Consider the following 18,936-nt stretch of genomic DNA (forward strand, 5'->3'; position numbering starts at 1 on the left):
TTATCCCCTGCAGCAGCTCACATCTGTTGGCTGCAACAGAGCAGCCCAAGAACTCTGGCCGAGAGCAGCACAAACAGCCGGAACGTATTCACCCAGTAAACCCCCAAAGAGTCGACATTTGTTTTATTGCTGCTTTTAAAAACCTAGCCATAAATAGAATCAGGGGGGAAGGGCACCGATATTTCTCCATTTGCCACAGATGATTGGTGGGGGGAGAAGGAGGCTCCCCGTAGGGAGAGAAAGGTTTTATTTTTATTTTTTTATTAATGAAAATCATTTCCCATGTAGCCCAATAGGATGGGTGCTTTGTTTTCTTTGGCAATAATCTGGGATAAACGGCCCTTGCCAACAGTCTCATAGTTTATACACCAGGGAGCCAGATTATGGCCCTGTAAAATGGAGCACCCCTCCTATAATCCCTTAATTAATTAAATGACAAATTTTGGTCTTCTCTAGTTCAGAAATATGGCTTCCGCATCAAGCATTCAGTGGATTTATTGACGTAGGGAACTACAGTGGTTGTAATTCAGCAGACTGGAGAAGTGTGTTTTATACTATAGCAGAAAGAGGGAAAATCTAGCAAAAGGTTTGAAATTCCTTGACTCTTCAGGTCTACATTTTTCTAATTAAAAGTTTCAATTGAGGCACAGTAGATCATATGCCACCTGTCTAATGGGTCTCCCCAAAGTAGCCTGTGTTTACAGCTTTGATAGACAGCATTCTTGGAACACCTGTTTCTGGGCTTGATATTTTTGAAGCACTTTTTTTTTTAAACTCCAGCGTATTTAACATAACTTTTCCCCCTACCTCCCCCTCCTCAGCTCCGCTCTGCTCTATGAAATATGGGAGACGACAGACCGTTTGTGTGCAATGCCCCGGGCTGTGGACAGGTACGTTTACAATATACTTTATTGTGAATGTCTCGTTGTGAATCAAAGTGGCTGTTTTATCACTAAGGCAAAGAGTTTAAAGCCGGTGTTTTACGTGATCACTGGAGGTAATCAGATCAGAGGATTTGCAGTGTGTAAATCCAAGTTATGAGGAAGTGTAGGCACTCTACTGTAATGAAATCTGCCTTGCTCTCTTTCATATTGTTATTCTACTGGTGTTTGTTTCCCAGTACACTGTGTTTAGGAATACATGTTGCTCTTGCATCCTTTCTAAAGCTTTTTATATAAATACAAAGCAAGTTTAGAAATATCTTCTCTTCAGCCTTCATGAATATAAAAGTCTGTTCAACATATTTGGATAAGTAGCTGAAAATGCACCCATTCATTGTGAACCTCTATTTGGCAGAGCCTATTTTGCATTTTGTAAATAAGAAGAAAAAAGTTTCTTTTGATTGTTAACCCAGAAAATCATTGTTAGCAGCTAAGGCAAATACCTGTCCCGGAAAGACAAATCCAACATAGAACTCAAGGTCTCACAACAATATATGAACACAAGATTTCTCAGCCATTTTCCCTGTTTGACGCTGTTAGATGCCTCCTGTGTGTTAGCTGCCATGTCATGGTTTGTATTAATATCATTATGTATCAAATATTTTTTCATCATGTACTTTTTAAATAATTTTGTTGAAACTGCCTTTTTTTCCCATTTTTTATTCAATACCTTCTTAGCTCTTATTCCTAGACCCTCCTCTTCTGCCATGTTCCATAAGGATGAAGATTATCAAGAAAGTGTTATTTCCCTCATGAGTTGATTTTCTGGAGCCTGACGGGTTGAATTTCTGTTCAGTTAGGAATATGTCCAGAGTTTCCCTTGTAGCTCAGATTGTAAAGAATCTGCCTGCAGTGCAGGAGACCTAGGTTCAGTCCCTGTGTCAGGAAGATCCCCTGGAGAAGGAAATGGCAACCCACTCCAGTATTCTTGCCCGGAGAACCCCACGGACAGAGGAGCCTGGTGGTCTGCACTTCACGGGGTCGCAGAGTCAGACACGACTGAGCGACTAACACACACACACAGGAATATGTCATGTGACTGTCCAGTGACACTTACAGGTAGCAGGTGACATTGCAGACTAGTTCTATTAAACATTGTAAATACTTAGAGAAGTATAAAAAGAAAAGAGTTAAGTTCCAGAGATTCCTAAGAATTAGAATTTGAGAGGGGGATGGGGTGGGTTGGTAACAAGAAATAGTCAGAAGGGCGATTCCAAATTCCAATAAATGCTAAAAATTTCATAAAAGACTAAGAAAAACCAATATATTCTGAGTATTTAGCATTGTAGGGTTTATATATATGTAATTTTTTTTTTCAGTAGAAGCCACTTGGAAAATTAGAGTAAATTTGTTTCCCTTTTCAGATGACCTTATTGAAGTACACATCTGAATCTGATTTCGCCAAATTTTTGTGTGTGAATTTGTTGATAATTGTACTTACTGTGACTCCCATAATTGATACCTGGTGCCTTTTTTTTTTTACAATACTTATCTCACTTACTTTAAAAGTCTGCACTTTTGATGAAAAGATTATTTTTCTTTACTATTTAAGCTGCTCAGTGCCCCATTTAGATGTTGTATGCTTAGACTACCCAGACAAGGACTTAAATAAATAAAAATGGAAGATAAAAATAAAGGAATACATAGGAAAAGCATCTCTTAAACTCTAAGAGAGAAAATATATCAATAGGGTTTCTTCAGGCTGTCTCATCAGAAAAAAGTAGTTTTCACTGAGATTTGTGAGATCCCAGAAGGGTTTTGTTTTTGTTTTGCATTATTTTTGGACTAGAGGTAGGAAAACAGAGACTCTTTAGTTCTTTCTTGTGTTGTCAGGTTCTGTTTACCATAAGCCTTTTCCTTCTCTTACTCCTCCTTCCCATTTCTGAATTGTTTGTTGGTATTTGGGTTATTAGGATTCCTGTAACCTCTGGCATAGATTCTGAAGGCTTTTTTTTTTCCCCTCAATGAATGTTGCACCGAAGGAGATCGCTACCTTTTGGATTCAAGTTACTTGTTTCATAGAAAAAAAGGATAAAAAGCTGTAACTTAAGGCTTTGGGATAGCGTGATTCGTCCTTTACCTCCTTTGCATGTCAAAACTTTATAGTCATGTGAGACTGTAGTTCTTTAGTTATGTTTATCTCCTTTCAAGTTTCCCCCAGTATCTAGTAACAAATAACTCTAGAGAGGTCTCTATAAGATTTACTGTGATTGCTTTATGTTATATAAAATAGTGAAAATCTGGCAGAAAAGATAAATTTGGTAAAGTGAACTACCCTTGGCTTGTTCGAGCTTCCTTATATACCTTGAAAATGGTTTCATTCTGGAGCCACCTTGAGGCCTTCAAGCCGATTTATAATCGATCGTCATTGATTCAAAGTCGTTACTCCAGAAATGGAAGAATAATAAAAAGGTTATATAAGTCCCAGGAGAGGTAATAAGGACCATGGTAATTTTTGCAAGGCATGTTTAGAACTCAGCAACCATAGAAACCTCAAAAATCAGTGGCTTCCAGCAGTTAGAGGAAGCAGGAATGAAAGTAAATTATAATTCAAAGAGATGTATGCATAAAACAAAACCTGTAGGAATCTTGTAATTATTTAAATATCTGTTCCCTGCCCAGGTTTTACCCTGTATACCCCTAAACTCAGAAATCATCTTACACTTTAATATTAAGGGGAGGTGAAAGGAAAATTCACCTAAAATAGACTAGCGGATTATGCTGTCCACCATATAATCAAAACCACCAGGCCTTCAATGGATACGTAAACATGTTTTGGTTGCTAGGTCTTTAATGGCTGTTATTTTTGGATTCTGTTCATGATCCACTTCCCAACAGTAAGTCTGATGTGACACAGCTGAGTTCTAAATACGCTACATGTACTTTTTAAAAAAAGATGGTTGCTGAAGGTTGTGTTCTTTGCATTCTTATCTGAAAAGACAGGTGATAGGGTTTTCTGAGCTCTCTCATTCCTCTTCTCCTGAAACTGAATCTCAGTTTCCCTTGAGGCCACATCACCCTCATGAAGAGGAACTTGGGGAAAGTAATATCCCTGCTAATATCTCTCTATGGAATGTGGTAGCAGTAATAGTAGAACTGCCTTTAGAGAATGGGTTAGTGTTGATATGGCAACAAGAGCCCCAGATACTACTATGTGATAAAGGGCTGGTTGAATTTGAGGTGTATGGGTCTTAGAAGTGTTTATAAGATAGCATCTATTTGAAAATTGTGTAACTGTAAATAGCTTTGCCTCTGTGTTATTAAAATAATAGGAATACAGTTTGATGCTGAATCTAGGAAGTCTTATAAGTTTTTAAAGCTTTGAGGGGCACTTTTACTTGAAAGTGGATTATAAAATTGTTCTTATTGCATGTGGAAGCAGGAAAAATTACTACTGTGTCTGTGTCAGTAATCTTGAATTTGAGGTGTTACTTCGTGTGGATATGGTTAGATAACCTAACTTTTTGGATACTTTCTGTCTACAATTTTTTTTTCCCCATGCCTGTGGGATTTTAGTTCCCCAACCAGAGATTGAACTTGGCACTGAAAGCATGGAGTCCTAACCACTGGACGCCAGGGAGTTCCTAGTCCAATTTTTTTACCAAGTGTCAACAATTTCTATATTCCTATACCTCCCTCTCAGGCACATGACACTGGTTTGCAGTACAAATTATGCAGATTTAAGTAGCCTTTCCGGTGACCAGAAGCTTTTTACTTAGAATGTCTATTTTCTTAAGAAGAGGAACACAGTTCCTCTGAGAAGATACTATTAATGGATAATTAGTATCATCCCATTGTTAGCTGTTGAGAAAGGTTTCTATCATAACCACTCAGTATCAACTTTGTCCTTTTAAGGAAAAATCCTTTGATTGTTTCTCTGTCCATTGTGACCCTGAGGGGCTGTATTTCCACCCCCACCCCCACCCCCAACCTGAGGATATCTACTACCAGATCTTTTCTTCTCCCAGAGAACATTTAGGTACAGGTTGAGATTCTGTTCATATCTTTCTGAGACATGAAATGTATAACTAGCTCATAGACCTCCAGGGCTTGCTTTCCCTTTCTGAGGCCAAGGGTAGCAGTAGAGCCCTAGTTGTGGTGGGATGGAGGGCTGCTTCTTTACCTCCTTATCTTGTCATATAATAGGAATAATGTTTATGGTGCTGTAGTCCTGGCTTCACTTGGCATTTAACCAACCTCCAGTGCTGTTTATTGCTTTGTATCCTCTGCCTCCATGAACATTATCCCTTAAATCTCTATTGCTTTGTAATATATGAGGCAACAAATAGCTTCTATGATTGGTTAAATGCTGGCATGCTACAAAGGTGTGTATTTTATTGCCTATATAACCCACATCTATAGAGATTATTCCTTTTATCCCAGCCCTCCCATTAAGTGGGCCCTACTAGTACTATGGGACTCTGGATTTTTAATTCTGTCCCTTTGGCAAGTTTTCCTATTAACTGGCATTGGCACAAAAGAAAAGCAGGGAAGAATGACTGGTGCTGTTTACTAATTCTTTATGTTACGGGAGCATCTTGAATTAGAGAATAATATAGGAAAAAATGGCTCTGGTACGTAAATACCATTTGTGGTGATATGTGCTATCTTTACATGCTTCGACAGGTGAGGACAGTTTCAGGCAAACAAATCAGCCTTTTTTTCTCACCCCCTGCCAAGAGTTTAAAAAAATTCAAATTTTTATTTAATAATTCATATTTCATTCAATAATTCATCCAGTTCCCATCTGGTAAGAGTGCCTGCATGCTGTCAGGCTGCTGAAAATACACTGCATTATACACAATTAGGCCAAATGCTAACCTTGTTTTTTGTAATAATATGTTGATTTTGCAATAACTTTCAGTCCACTCTGAGAATGCTGCAGTTTTATGTAGTCTTGTAATAGAAGTAGACCACTGTTATACATAGTAAAGAAAAAAACTGGGACTGGGATGAAAAAAAAGTAGACATGTTAAGAGCAAGAAATTAAACCCTAGTTTTTTCATGTCAGATCTGGCACTCTTGACACTTGGCCTTAGAAACAAGTGGTTGGTTATTTTAGTTTTTTGTGTTATATATGTTATTATGTTACTAAGAGCATAGTAGGTTAAAAGCATCCCTGTTCCAGTGTGCCAAAAAGAGAGAATGTTGTATGAACCTAATTGGAGCTATATTCAAGAAATGAAGGTGAAATTTTTCAGTTACTCACTCTTGTTTTTCCTTGGATATGACTTAATATTTGGAATGGAAGCCCAGAAACTGTTCTCTGAATATTTCTGGTGGGAAAAAAATCCTTTATCTTTGCATCTCGGTTCATCCTTAGTCAGGAGAAGGAGCTCTTTCCTAGTCTCTTCTTTTACAAACTGCTGAGTTTATTTACTGCCTTCTAGATCTGAGAGCCTGTCCTTCATTCATCCCTCTTTGCCACCCCTGCAAAACCACATACGTATTGCTAGGTTGTTAACTTACAAGATATTGTCATCATTATGTAGAATTCTTCATTCTTTTATCAAATACTCTTCCAGCTAATGAGGCAGATTGAAGAACGGTCAGTGTGCTCCCTCTGTCTGGTTAGCATGTTTCTTTAATGCAGATTGACTTGCTCAGCAGTCGCATTTTGTCTGAAGCCCTTGTTAAGGCCTACCCTGTATGTGGATTCATAACACATCTGTGTGTACATCTACAGTGCTGTATAAATAATAATAAGTAATCACCAGATGGCCTATAACTGCTCCTCTGGACCCGCTGGGTCTCTTGAAGCTGTTAGGAGAGTCTTCTGGCGTTTTGCTGGAGAAAACTTGTCATAGATTTATTTCTAAAAAAATTCAAACTCACAACTGGGTGTTTAGGACTAGATATTGCTGTCTGTGTTGTAAATATTTAACAGGCTTTGTACAATGACAAGTAAAAGCGCCATTACTAACCACGCACAGTGGCTGTGGAGCTCTTCTTCCCTCCCGGCCATTTAGAAAGGAAACAAAATGCTGATAAATTGTGCATTATGAACAAGGTGCAGGAGATGTTCTTTGCATGCTTTTTTGTAGGAGAAGAAAGAGAACTTCAGTGTTCTGCTCAAAGGATGTAACTGGGCAAACTTAAGCTTTTTAACCTGATGCTGGTGACTTAAATGAAACAAAATGCCACTTTTAAATTGGACTTTATAATATAAGAAAAGCCCCTTCAGCTGAAGTTTGGTCATGGCCAGGTTTCAGTCTTAACTGTCTTTAAACTAAATGATAAATCCCTTTGAAAGGGTTATAGTTGCAAATGTTAGTAAATGCTTAGCATTTAGCTAAAATTTTAGACTTTGGGTTATATCTAAAATTTAAGGCATATATTGTTTGCCTGTATTATTTATAGAGCAAAACATTTAAATTTTTGTCCTCTTCATTTTTCTAAAAAGGGTATGTATTTTGTTGAGAAAATATTATTCTGGTTTAGCCTGCTTATAATTTTATATTCTGTATCTTGTTATTACTAGTCCCCTTCCTCCAGTATCTGTTCTGGGGTACTTGCTCAGTACAATAATGCATGTTTTTGAAAACCAAAATAAAACTGATTACCTCTAAACATAAATGTTTTTAATCTTGTCTTACCATAAGGTAACATAAAAAAGGTTTTTAAAAAATTGGATATCTTTTAACTCTTCAGCTTAATTTTCTTTTGTCTATTTAACCACAGAGGGAATTCCTATAAATTATTGCATGTGGCTATTACATTCCAGTTAGGATGTACAGAAAGCTTTTCTCTTTTGAAAATTGCATCTCAAAGAACTGACATACTAATTGTGAGGGAGAAATGCTGCTATTAATAGTTTATTGTAGATAGATTTTGCTTTTTAAGTCTTCACATAAAATTATCAGGTTAAGGAAAGGATTTCAAGAAGGAGAGCATTATGGAGAAAAGATGGAAGTTTGGAGATTTCTCTCTTTGTGTTTTTACTTTGAAGTTTCTTTGTGCAGTGAAACATGCTACCTAAGATTGTGCTTTGGTAAGAATCTGGACTATTTGCAATTGTCATGTGAAAGTACAGAGAGAATGAGAATGAATTTTGTGAAATTAGCCCATTCCCAGTCTGGCACACCATGTGCCCTGTGTGGCTGCCGATTCTGCTGGCAGATTGAAGAGCTGAACCAACTTCTGCTCTAAAGACTAAAATTGCCAGCCATCATTCCAGCTTTTAAATCTTGTTGTTCCCATCGATGATGTCAGAATTGGAACACACATGGTTCTGTCTTTGGATCCCAGGTGAAATTTGCAATTCCTTGGATTGGAAAGAGAGAGTTCTTCCTTTTTTGCCTTTGAAAAACTTAAAGAACTCTGCAAGGAAAGTCAGCAGAATAAATCTGCAGCTTTGCCATGTCCTTTGAGTCATTGTAGAAAGCTGAGTACTCTGTGTGGCATTCAGCAGATTGGCTGTCAGTGTTGCAGCTCTGCTTATCAAATACATAATCTCTCTGAGAGCCATTTATGTTATTCCAGAGAGAATCATCCAATGGCAAAAGGAACGCCTCTTTTCTCCTCCCAAGGGTCAGATCCTCTTTCTGTACTGGTCAATTACCCCTTGATTTTTCCTGAAAAATACCTCAATCTACTGTAAAGATTGGCACTAGCACAGGTTGCAGACTCGGTTACAGTGACAAGCTCTGATTTCTTAGCCACAGGGAGAGTGACACTCATAAGTATGTCAGAGGCTTAATGGCGATGGTTTTTCTGCTGAGTATCTCAGTCTCCCGTATAAGCTTGGCTTCTCTTCTCTCTCTGTGAGGGAGGTAACATTTGCTTCAGTGTTTTGCACACCAGTCACTATAAATGTGCTGCAGGAGTTGTCTTTCTCAAGTCTTTCCTTGTCTTTAGTTATTGTCCTCTCCAGTTTGAAATCAAGCCCTATAGTCTTAATTTTTTTACTTTTTTGCCTTCCTCTTTCACTGCTTAACTTGGTTCTTATTAGCCATTGTACCTGATGGGGATTATTAACCAATGTTTCCTCTAATTAAGAAAAATAAATAGGCTCTATTTTTTTAGAGCAATTTTATGTTTGCAGAAAAACTGAGAAGAGAGTAAGGAGAATTCGCATATACCCCCACCTTGTTCCACCCCCAGCTTTCCACATCTTGTATTAGTGGGGTAGATTTGTTACAACTAATGAGCCAATATTGATACATTATTATTTAACTAAAGTTCAGAGTTTACATCAGAGTTCTTTCTTTGTGTTGTACTTTCTGTAGGTTTTGACAAATTTATAATAACATGTATCCTCCATTACCGTGTCAAATAGAATAGTTTCACTGCCCTAAAAATCCCCAGTTAGTCCACCTATTGATCCACTACCCCACCCCAGACTCTGCTAATTACTGATCTTTTTACTGTCTTCATGTGAAAGGCAAAATGTGAAACTGTTAGCTGCTCAGTCCTGTCCAACTCTTTCGAACCCCATGGATTGTAGCCAGCCAGGGTCCTCTGTCCATGGAATTCTCCAGCAAGAATATTAGACTGGGTAGCCATTCCCTTCTCCAGGTTATCTTACCAACCCAGGGATCGAACCCAGGTTGTCTTCATTGTAGGCAGATTCTTTACCGTCTAAGCCCAGAGTGTCATATACAATCATGCCTTCTTCTGATTTTTTTTAAAGTCATGAGCAGATAACCATATAATTGGGAATAGCTGGGAAACAGGAGGACAGAAAATTAAGCCATGTGAGGTCATAGCTCTGAGGTCTCTCTCAAAAGTACAAGAATCAAATCTAGGGAGCTTTACATGGCCAACTGTACTGGGAGTCTCTCTGATGTTCAAGACTTGGCTTGCCTGGTGACATATTTACTGGTTCTACATATTGGGAACAAGAACTGGATGAATGCTGAATGGACTGTTTGGGGAGTCAAAGTATTAGGGCTGGGCAAGGTGAGAGGAAGTAAAGCCTGTGATTCCTTTTTCATTTGTTGAAGCTGAGAACAATAAAATCTCTTCTCTCCTATTGGCAGCCTTATATGTGATTGAAAAAAATCAGTGTAAATAAACGCCTGTACTTTTAAATTAATTAAAGATTCATGTAAGTAAATATTATTAAAAAAATATGGGAGCTGTCAGTCACACTTAGTTTAACAAACACAGCTGTAATATTGGCTACATAAAGTAATAAAGTGAAAGTGAAAGTCACTAAGTTGTGTCCAAAAGTGAAAGTCACTAAGTATAGTCTTTGTGACCCCATAGACTATACAGTCCATGGAATTCTCCAGGCCAGAATACTGGAGTGGGTAGCCTTTCCCTTCTCCAGGGGATCTTCCCAACCCAGGGGTCAAACCTAGGTCTCCCACATTGCAGCGGATTCTTTTACCAGCTGAGCCAGAAGGAAAGCTCACATAAGGTAATAGATGTTTTTATTTGGGTTTAGGGGTAAGTAGGTGAGAACTGGCTTCCTTGGTGGTGCTAGTGGTAAAGAACTTGCCTGCCAATGCAGGAGATGTAAGAGATGTGGGTTCAATCCCTGGGTCAGGGAGATCCCCTGGATTAGGAAATGGCAACTCACTCCAGTATTCTTGCCTGGAAAATCCCATGGACAGAGGAGCCTGGCCAGCTACAATCCATGGGGCCACAGAGAGTCACAAAGACACGACTGAGCGGATGAGAACTGGCTTAGGAGGAATGGCCCCTGAGCAAAGGAGACATGGCAACTTCTGAGGATGTCAAAAATAAACAGATTTACTTGTTAGCTTTGTTTGGGCTATCTCAACTTCCTACTGCTAGATACTAGTTGAGCAGTATAAATTGTGTGTGTGGTGGGGGGTGAGGGGGTCATGATGCATGGCTTGCAGAGTCTTAGTTCCCTGACCAGGGATTGAACCCTGGCCCCAGCAACGATAGCACCAAGTTCTAACCACTGGACTGCCAGAGAATTCCCAAGAAGTGTAAATCTTAAGGCTTCCTTGGTGGCCTTAGTCGATAAAGAATCTGCCTGCAATGCTGGAGACATGGGTTTGATCCTCGGTTCGGGAAGATCCCTTGGAGAAGAAAATGGCAACTCACTCCAGTATTCTTGCCTGAAAAATACCATGGACAAAGGAGCCTGGCAGGCTACAGTCCATGGAGTTGCAAGGAGTTAGACACAACTTAGTGACTAAACCACCACCACCATAAATCTTAAGGGCATCAATAAACATTAGAAACAACTTAATTCTTTTTTGCTTGTCCTGGTTTGGAAATTTTATTTCTTATTACTATTCTTTATTTATTTTGGCCGTGCCTCCAGGTTTGCAGGATGTTAATTCCCTGACCAGGGATTGAACCTGTGTCCTTGGCAATGAAAGTGTGGAGTCCTAACCACTGGACCACTAGGGAATTCCCATGGACGTTTTAGATTGGTAAAATATGGGAGAAATGGAGTGACCTGATTTCTTTAGTTCTGGGATTCAAGTTTCCTGTCACTTAGAATGTTAACTCCGTGGTATTAGGTAACATCTCTTTTCATAGAGATACTAACTCTTTACCTTTTAGATTTGGCTACATATGAGACTCATTCTTGGCCTCAGTCCTTATTTAATTTCCTTACTTTTTGAACTGAGATGTCTTAATGGTAAAAATGAACACTAACCTAGGCTAGGCTCTATAGAATAATGTTCAGAGTTAACATCAGTTAGTGCAGGCCAACATCGTATGTATGCATATGTACATCTACAACTTAGAGGAGTGTTGTATTTATATAATGTACAGGAATTAGGTGGAGACCATATGGGGTGAATGGGGAGAACAAAAGCAAAGAAAATGGTTTAACTTTATCCATGTCTAATAACAGCAGAATAACAATAACTAAAGCTAACTGAGCTCTTATATGCTGTGCAGAAGTAGTTTACAGATATTATTTTATTTAGCCTAGAAGTCCCCTGTGGGACAGTATAATATTATCTTCATTTTACAATACAGAGGAGAAAATAAAGGCTCAGAGAGGTTAAATAACTTGTACAAGGTCATATAGTACTTTGTGACGGAGCTATACGGCCAGACAGACTTCAGATCACTTTCACTAGGATAAATTGCTTCCTTATTCTTTCCCATAAACATGTAAATATGCACGCCTAGCACAGAAGAAAAAAAAGAAGTGGTGGGGTTTTTTTGCAGTGGTCCAAATGCAGTCACTTAAGTTTAAGTCCTAGCTGTAGTTTGTTACTGATCTAGATAGACATCTGGCTGCCATACTAGAGAGAGCTGGATCAACAGCTGAGCTCTGTATGAAGAGATAAGAGTTCTTACTAAAATGAAGAACCATCTCTGCAACTGCCTTAGCCTTAATAATCTACGTTTTTTTATCTGCCTGGGAATGCTGCGAAGATGTATCTAACTCTCTGTGAGGCAAACAACTACTATTTAGTAGCTGGGGCATGATTTTAGGATGGAAAAGAAAACTAATTCTTGACTAACCAGAAATGTAGATAGAACTAGAAAACTGTGACCTAAAAACCGTAGCTTCAGCCTTCACTAATAGGCCCAAAGATAGACTGTGGTGTCATCTTTGTGAATTGTAGACTTGGTCACTTCCTGTTTCATATTGCCTTCTTTCTCTTCTTAGTTTTATGGCTATAAGATGCAGAGGATGGTATATGGGTGTCTTGCTTTGTGTAGTGCCATGTAGCAGTGGGGCTTTTGTTATTGTGGCTGTAGTACTGATTGGTAACAAGAGGAAACGTGACTAAGGTGGAATTAGGGTATGATTTGGAGTGTAATACCAGTGTAGTGAGATATGTGATCTGCCCAGTGGTTGGTAGCTCATTTATTTTCCGACTTTTTGGAGGTATGATTGCATGGAAGGTCTTAACTTGTTAACTAATAGAACTCGTCTCCACTCAGATCTCACATTCTTTCCTTCTTTGACTTCATAGCACTTCCATGTATCTACTTTTTCCTTTTCTCTTATGAACTGTGGTGTGTTGATGCAGTGGACATTTTATCATTGGAAGTGGAATTACATAACCAAGTAGATACATGGAAATATTTATATGAAATAATTTGTGATTTTAAAAATATGTACATGAACACATAAAGGATCAAAAGAGATTGGAGAGTCTTATAGTTGGTATTTTTAGCAAAGGTATTCTTTGTATGTTTTGTCTGAATGTCTTTATCCTTTACTGGAAAGTTGCTTAAAATGTGCGTTTCCTTCTTGATTCTGGTAGTGATTCATTATGTAATTGTGGACTCTGTGAAACTAACTCTACGTTCAGCTGCAGGATATATCTGACTGGAGTCTTTTCTTTTCTACCTCTGACAATGAAGTCAAATTCTTGGCTTCAGAGCTGAGAATGCCTTCCTTATTGGACAAGGTCACAAGCTATCAAAATAATAACTCTGGATGTCCAAAGATCTCAGTTGTTTATTTTGTTGGATACCTCTGACAAGCCAGTTAGTTGTGTGTGTAGATGCATATTTGTGTGTGTGTGTGTATGTGTGTCTGTCTGTCTGTCTCCTGCCAGGAGTTTCTGTAAAATTGTAAATACAAAGGAGAGGTGATTCAGAGCAACAGCCTATCAAACAGAAACTGCAAGCTTGGCTCCTAAGAGGTTATCAGGTAGACAGTGACAGCTTAGCAGGATAGATGATTATTTTTTAAAAAAGAAAAAGGCCCTACATTTTAATGCTAGCCTCAGTTACCTCCTTTTTGTATCTCTGTTCTCAAGCTTACTGACCAAAACAACAACAGAAACAAAAATCTTTCACTGTCGTAAGTTATTTTACTCAAGTGAAGAGAGTTGTTGAGATAGTTTTAAAGATCTGTTGTGGTGTGTAGGTGGAGATAACTGTATAATACCAGAGTGGGCAAGTAATATTACAGACATTTGTCACTTAAGTGAGCATCATTTTTTTTTACACAGTGGCAATCTGTGTGCATTAATTTTTTTCACTGTGTTATGTTTATTCAGTTTCAGGTATTTCTTGGGATTAAGGAAGAGACTGTAGTTCACTTAAACTGTATTGAAAGGGAACAGTAAAAGTAGTTACTCTAAAATTTTCGGGGGTCTAGATGTCTACATATGTTCTATAAGGCATTATGTTAGATTCAGTAATTTACCTATTCCCTCTTCAGTCTTTCTTTTTCCTCCCTTTTAATTTTTACCTAGATAATTGCAAAAGTGAAAAGGGGAGACTATTTCATCATTCTTTTAATTTTACTTTATATGCATTTAAAGCTACATCCAGACAGGGCTTCTTGGAGGCTTGTACTTTCAGTTATGCATGTGACTGCTCAGAGGAGAGAGTTGTGTGCACACATACAGCAGCTCATGGCAGAACAGTGGTTAAAGGTTTGAACATATTGTACCTTGCAGTCCTAAGGGAGGCATTTTGCTCCTCCATAGACAATAACTGGCTTGTCAGAGTCAAATGGCTTTTTGTTTTTTCTTTATCTAGTAAAATGCAGTGGGCTAAGCCTTTCTGGGAAGTAATTTCTTCTTCCACCACATGAACAGAAGGTCGTGGATGCTCTCTCTGAAACAAAGGGGAAGTGGTGATAGAAAAATCAGTGGCTAGGGCATAATTAGATTGGAGCTCTGTCACAGAGACAACAATTCTTGTTTGAAAGCTGGGCTTTTCTGCTATGCCATGCTTTTCTGTCTTCACATTAGAAATATAAGCAATGAGTATTCATTCTACTTCAGGCTTAATTTTTCAGGCTCTTTTCTAAGAACTCTGAGAATAAACTTGGAGTAATTTACTTTTCTTGGTTGTTTCCAAAAATTTTTAAGATTGCTTTCCAGCAAAATTGAGAGGACGGTACAGCGATTCCCCATATACTCCCTGCTTCCCTACAAACGTAGCCTTTCCTGTTGTCAGAGTGCCCCACCAGAGTGGCATATTTGTTTCAACTAATGAACCTACACTGACACACCATAATCACCTAAAGTCCACAGCTCACCTAAGAGTTCACTCTTGCTGGTGTACATTTGATGAGTTTGGAAAATATATAATGACATGTAGTCATCATTATATTATCATACAGAATAGTTTCACCGCCATAAAAATCGTCTGTGCTCCACCTATTCATTTTCCCCTCATCCCCCCCCCCACTCCAAGCAACCACTGATCTTTTTGCTGTCTCCATGTTGCTGCTGCGAAGTCGCTTCAGTCGTGTCCGACTCTGTGCAACCCCATAGACGGCAGCCCACCAGGCTCCCCCGTCCCTGGGATTCTCCATGCAAGATAAGATTCCTTCATGTCTTTCCATGGCTTGGTACCTCAGTTCTTTTTAGCAGTGAATAATATTCTTTTGTCTGGATGTACCACAGTTTATTCATCCATTTACCTACTGAAGGATATCTTGGTTGCTTCCAAGTTTTGGCAGTTGTGAATAAAGCTGCTATAAAAATCCATGTGCAGGTTTTTGTGTGGACATAAATTTTCAAGAAACCTCCAAATTGTCTTCCAAAGTAACTCTGTCCTTTTTCATTCCCACCAGCAATGAATGAGAGTTCCTTTTGCTTCACACCCTTGTCAGTATTTGGTGTTGTCAGTGATCCACATTTTGGCCAGTAGAATAGATGTGTGGTGGTATGCCCTTGTTTTAATTTGCATTTCGCTGATGTCATACGATGTGCAGCATCTCTTTATAGGTTTTTTGTTTGCTATCTGTATATCTTTGGTGAGATGTCTGTTAAGGTCTTTGGCCTGTTTTTTTAATTTGGTTGTTTGTTTCCTTATTGTTGAGTTTTTGTTTGTTTGTTTGTTTTTTGCTGCACTGGGCAGCATATGAGATCTTAGTTCCCCAACCAGAGATCAAACCCACACCCCCTGCAGTGGAAGTGCAGAGTCCTAACCACTGGACCAATAGGGAAGCCCCATCCTTATTGTTGAGATTTAAGAGTTCTATATGTATTTTGGATAGCAGTCCTTTATCACATGTGTCTTTTGCAAATACTTTCTCTCAGGCTGAAGCTTGCCTTCTCATTCTCTTGACATTGTTTTTCACAGAACACAAGTTTTTATTTAAAGAAGTCCAACTTACCAATTATTCCTTTCATTGATCATGCCTTTGGTGTTATCTCTAAAGTCATTGCCAAACCCAAGATTATTCCTAGGTTTTTTCCTATATTATGTTTTGGGAGTTTTATAGTTTTGTGTTTCACATTTATGTTTATGATCCATTCTGAATTAGTTTTGCAAAAGGTTTAAAGTCTGTGTCTGTATTCACTTTTTTGCTTATGGATTTCAAGTTGTTGAAAAGCACTATTTCAGAACTATTTGTTGAAAAGATTATTGTATTGCTTTTGCTCTTTTTTAAAAAAAATGAGATGTAATTGACATGTAACATTATATTAGTTTCAGGTGTACAGCATAATGATTTGATATTTACATATACTGCAAAATGATCACCACAGTAAATCTAGTTAACATCCATCACCTTACATAATTACAGAATTTTTTTCCTTGTGATGAAAACTTTTTCTCTCTTAGCTACTTTCAAATATGTAATATATTAACTGTAGTCACCATACTGTACATTAAATCCCCATGATTTATTTATAACCGGAAATTTGTGCCTTTTGACCCCCTTCCCCTGTTTGACCCCCTTCACCCCCCATCTCTGGTAACTACCAATTTGTTCTCTATAAGTTTGGTGGGGTTTTGTTTTATTTTAAGATTTCATATATGATTGGCTGTCTGTATCCATGGATACGGAATAGTGTTGTTCAGTATCTTTTCATTTATCAATTGGCCATCTGTATGTCTTCTTTGGAAAAATATTCAGATCCTCTGCCATTTTTAATTGAATTGTGTGAGGTTTTGCTATTGAGTTGTATGAGTTCTTTATATATTTTGGATATTAACTCCTTATCAGGTATATGTTTTGCAAATATTTTCTCTTATTCAGTAGGTTGTCTTTTCATTTTGTTGATGATTTTCTTTGTTGTGCAGAAGCTTCTTAGTTTGTTGTATTCTCACTTGTTTTTGTTTTTGCTGCCTTGGTTTTTGGTGTCAGATCCAAAAAACAGTCACCAGCATGGATGGCAAGGAGCTTATTGCCTCTTGTTTTTTCCTTAAAGAGTTTTATGGTTTCAGGTCTTACATTCAAGTTTTTAATCCATTTTGAATTTTAATATTTGTATTTAGTATTAGATAGTGGTCCAGTTTTTACTTTTTTGCATGTGACTGTCCAGTTTTCCCAACACCATTTTTTGAGGAAACTCCACTTTCTCCCATTGTGTAGTCTTGTCATTTGTCATAAATTAGCAATATATGCATGGGTTTATTTTGGGCTCTTTCATTGATATGTATGTTGGTTTTTATGCCAATATCATACAGTTTTAATTACTGTAGCTTTGTGTTATAGTTTGAAATCAAGGAGCGTGATGCCTCCAGGTTTGTTCTTTCCCAAGATTTCATTGACTATTCGGATTCTCTTGTGCTTCCATACACATTTTAGAATTGTTCTTTTTGTAAGAAATGCCATTAGAATTTTGGTAAGGATTGCAGTGAACCTGTATATTGGTTTGGATAGTATGGGCATTTTAACAATATTAATTCTTCCAGTCCATGAACATGATTATCTTTCCATTTATTTGTGTCTGCTTCAGTTTCTTTTGTCAGTATCTTAAGAGTTTTCAGTGTGCAGGCCTTTCACTTTTGTGGTGATATTTATTCTTGGCTATTTTATTCTTTTTGATGCAATTATAAATGCTATTGTTTCCTTAATTTTTCTTTATGATAGTTCATTATTAGTGTATAGAAATACAATATTTTTTTTGTGTGTATTGATTTTATATCCTCAGCCTTTGCCGAATTCACTTTAAGAATTTTTTGGTGGTCTTTAGGGTTTTCTATGTAGCATCTACAAATAATGACAGTTTTACTTCTTCGTTTCCAATTTGGATGACTTTTATTTCTTTTTCTTGCCTAACTGCTATAGCTAGGACTTCCAATACTGTGTTGAATAAAAATGGTAAATATAGTGTTTTGTTTTGTTCCTGATGTTAGAGGAAAACTTTAGCTTTTCATTGTTCAGTATGGTGTTATGGGCTTGTCATGTGTGACCTTTATTACACTGAGGTATGTTCCCTCTATACTCACTTTGTTGAGAGTTTTTATCATAACTAGTGTTGAATTCTGTCATATGTTTTCTGCATCTAGTGAGATGATGGAATACTTTTTATCCTTCATTTGGTAAATGTGGTATATCCCATTGAATGGTGTATTGGATACTGAACCATCCTTATATCCCTAGAATAAATCCCACTTGACCATGGTATATGATTCCTCTTAAGATATTGTTGAATTCTATTAATATGTTGTTGAGGATTTTTGCATTTGTGCTTATCAGGGATATTGGCGTATAACTTTCTTTTCTTATGGTATTCTGGTTTTGGTGTCAGGGTAGTGCTGGCCTTGTAAAATGAGTTTGTAAGTATTCCCTCTTCTTTAATTTTTTGGACGTTTGAGGATTGGTGTTAATTCTTTGAATGCTTGGTAGAGTTTATCTGGTCCTGGACCTATGTTTGTTGGGAGGTTTTTGGTTACTGATTCAAACTACTTACTGGTAAACAGTTTGTTCATATTTTTTATTTCTTCATGACTCAGTCTTGGATACTTGTATGTTTTTAGGAATTTATCCATATCTCTCAGATTGTCCAGTTTGTTGACTTACAGTTGTTTGTAGTAGTCTCTTATGATACTTTGTATTTCTGAGGTATCACTTGTAATGTCTCCTGTTTCATTTCTCTTTGGTTTTTTCTTGTTGTTTTATTTAGTGCTCTTTTTTTTGGTGATTCTAGCTAAATGTTTGTCAGTTTTGTTTATCTTTTCAAAGAACCAGCTCTTGGTTTCATTGGTCTTTTTTATTGTCTTTTTAGTCTCTAATTCATTTATTTCTGCTCTGATCTTTGTTATTTTTTTTCCTTCTCCTAACTTCAGGCCTTGTTTGTTCTTTTTTAGTTCCTTGAACTATAAAGTTAGGTTGTTTATTTGAGATTTTTCTTATTTCTTGAGGTAGGCATTTATTGCTCTTAGCTTTTGCCTC

The 18,936-nt window shown here is 37.6% G+C and overlaps 1 protein-coding gene across 9 annotated transcripts in view; it reads left to right on the top strand.

Moving 5' to 3' along the window:
- Nucleotides 1-18,936, top strand: part of LOC145547174 (cyclic AMP-dependent transcription factor ATF-7) — a 94,005-nt gene that overhangs the window by 15,144 nt on the left and 59,925 nt on the right. For 5 of the 9 annotated variants that reach the window (XM_081596031.1, XM_081596032.1, XM_081596030.1 and 2 more), the window contains exon 2: nucleotides 822-890. The exons of 2 other annotated variants lie outside the window; for them this stretch is intronic. In XM_081596031.1, the coding sequence (XP_081452157.1) occupies nucleotides 843-890 (48 nt within the window). In that variant the 5' untranslated portion in view covers nucleotides 822-842. Of the gene's footprint in view, nucleotides 1-821; nucleotides 891-4,863; nucleotides 4,921-10,162; nucleotides 10,306-18,936 lie in introns of those variants that run through there. 2 more of the 9 variants (XM_081596038.1, XM_081596036.1) reach the window with 2 other exon arrangements.

The sequence above is a fragment of the Giraffa tippelskirchi genome, chromosome 4 (assembly GCF_054371585.1).
Source record: "Giraffa tippelskirchi isolate mGirTip1 chromosome 4, T2T-mGirTip1v1.2.pri, whole genome shotgun sequence".
Classification (NCBI taxonomy): Eukaryota; Metazoa; Chordata; class Mammalia; order Artiodactyla; family Giraffidae; genus Giraffa; species Giraffa tippelskirchi.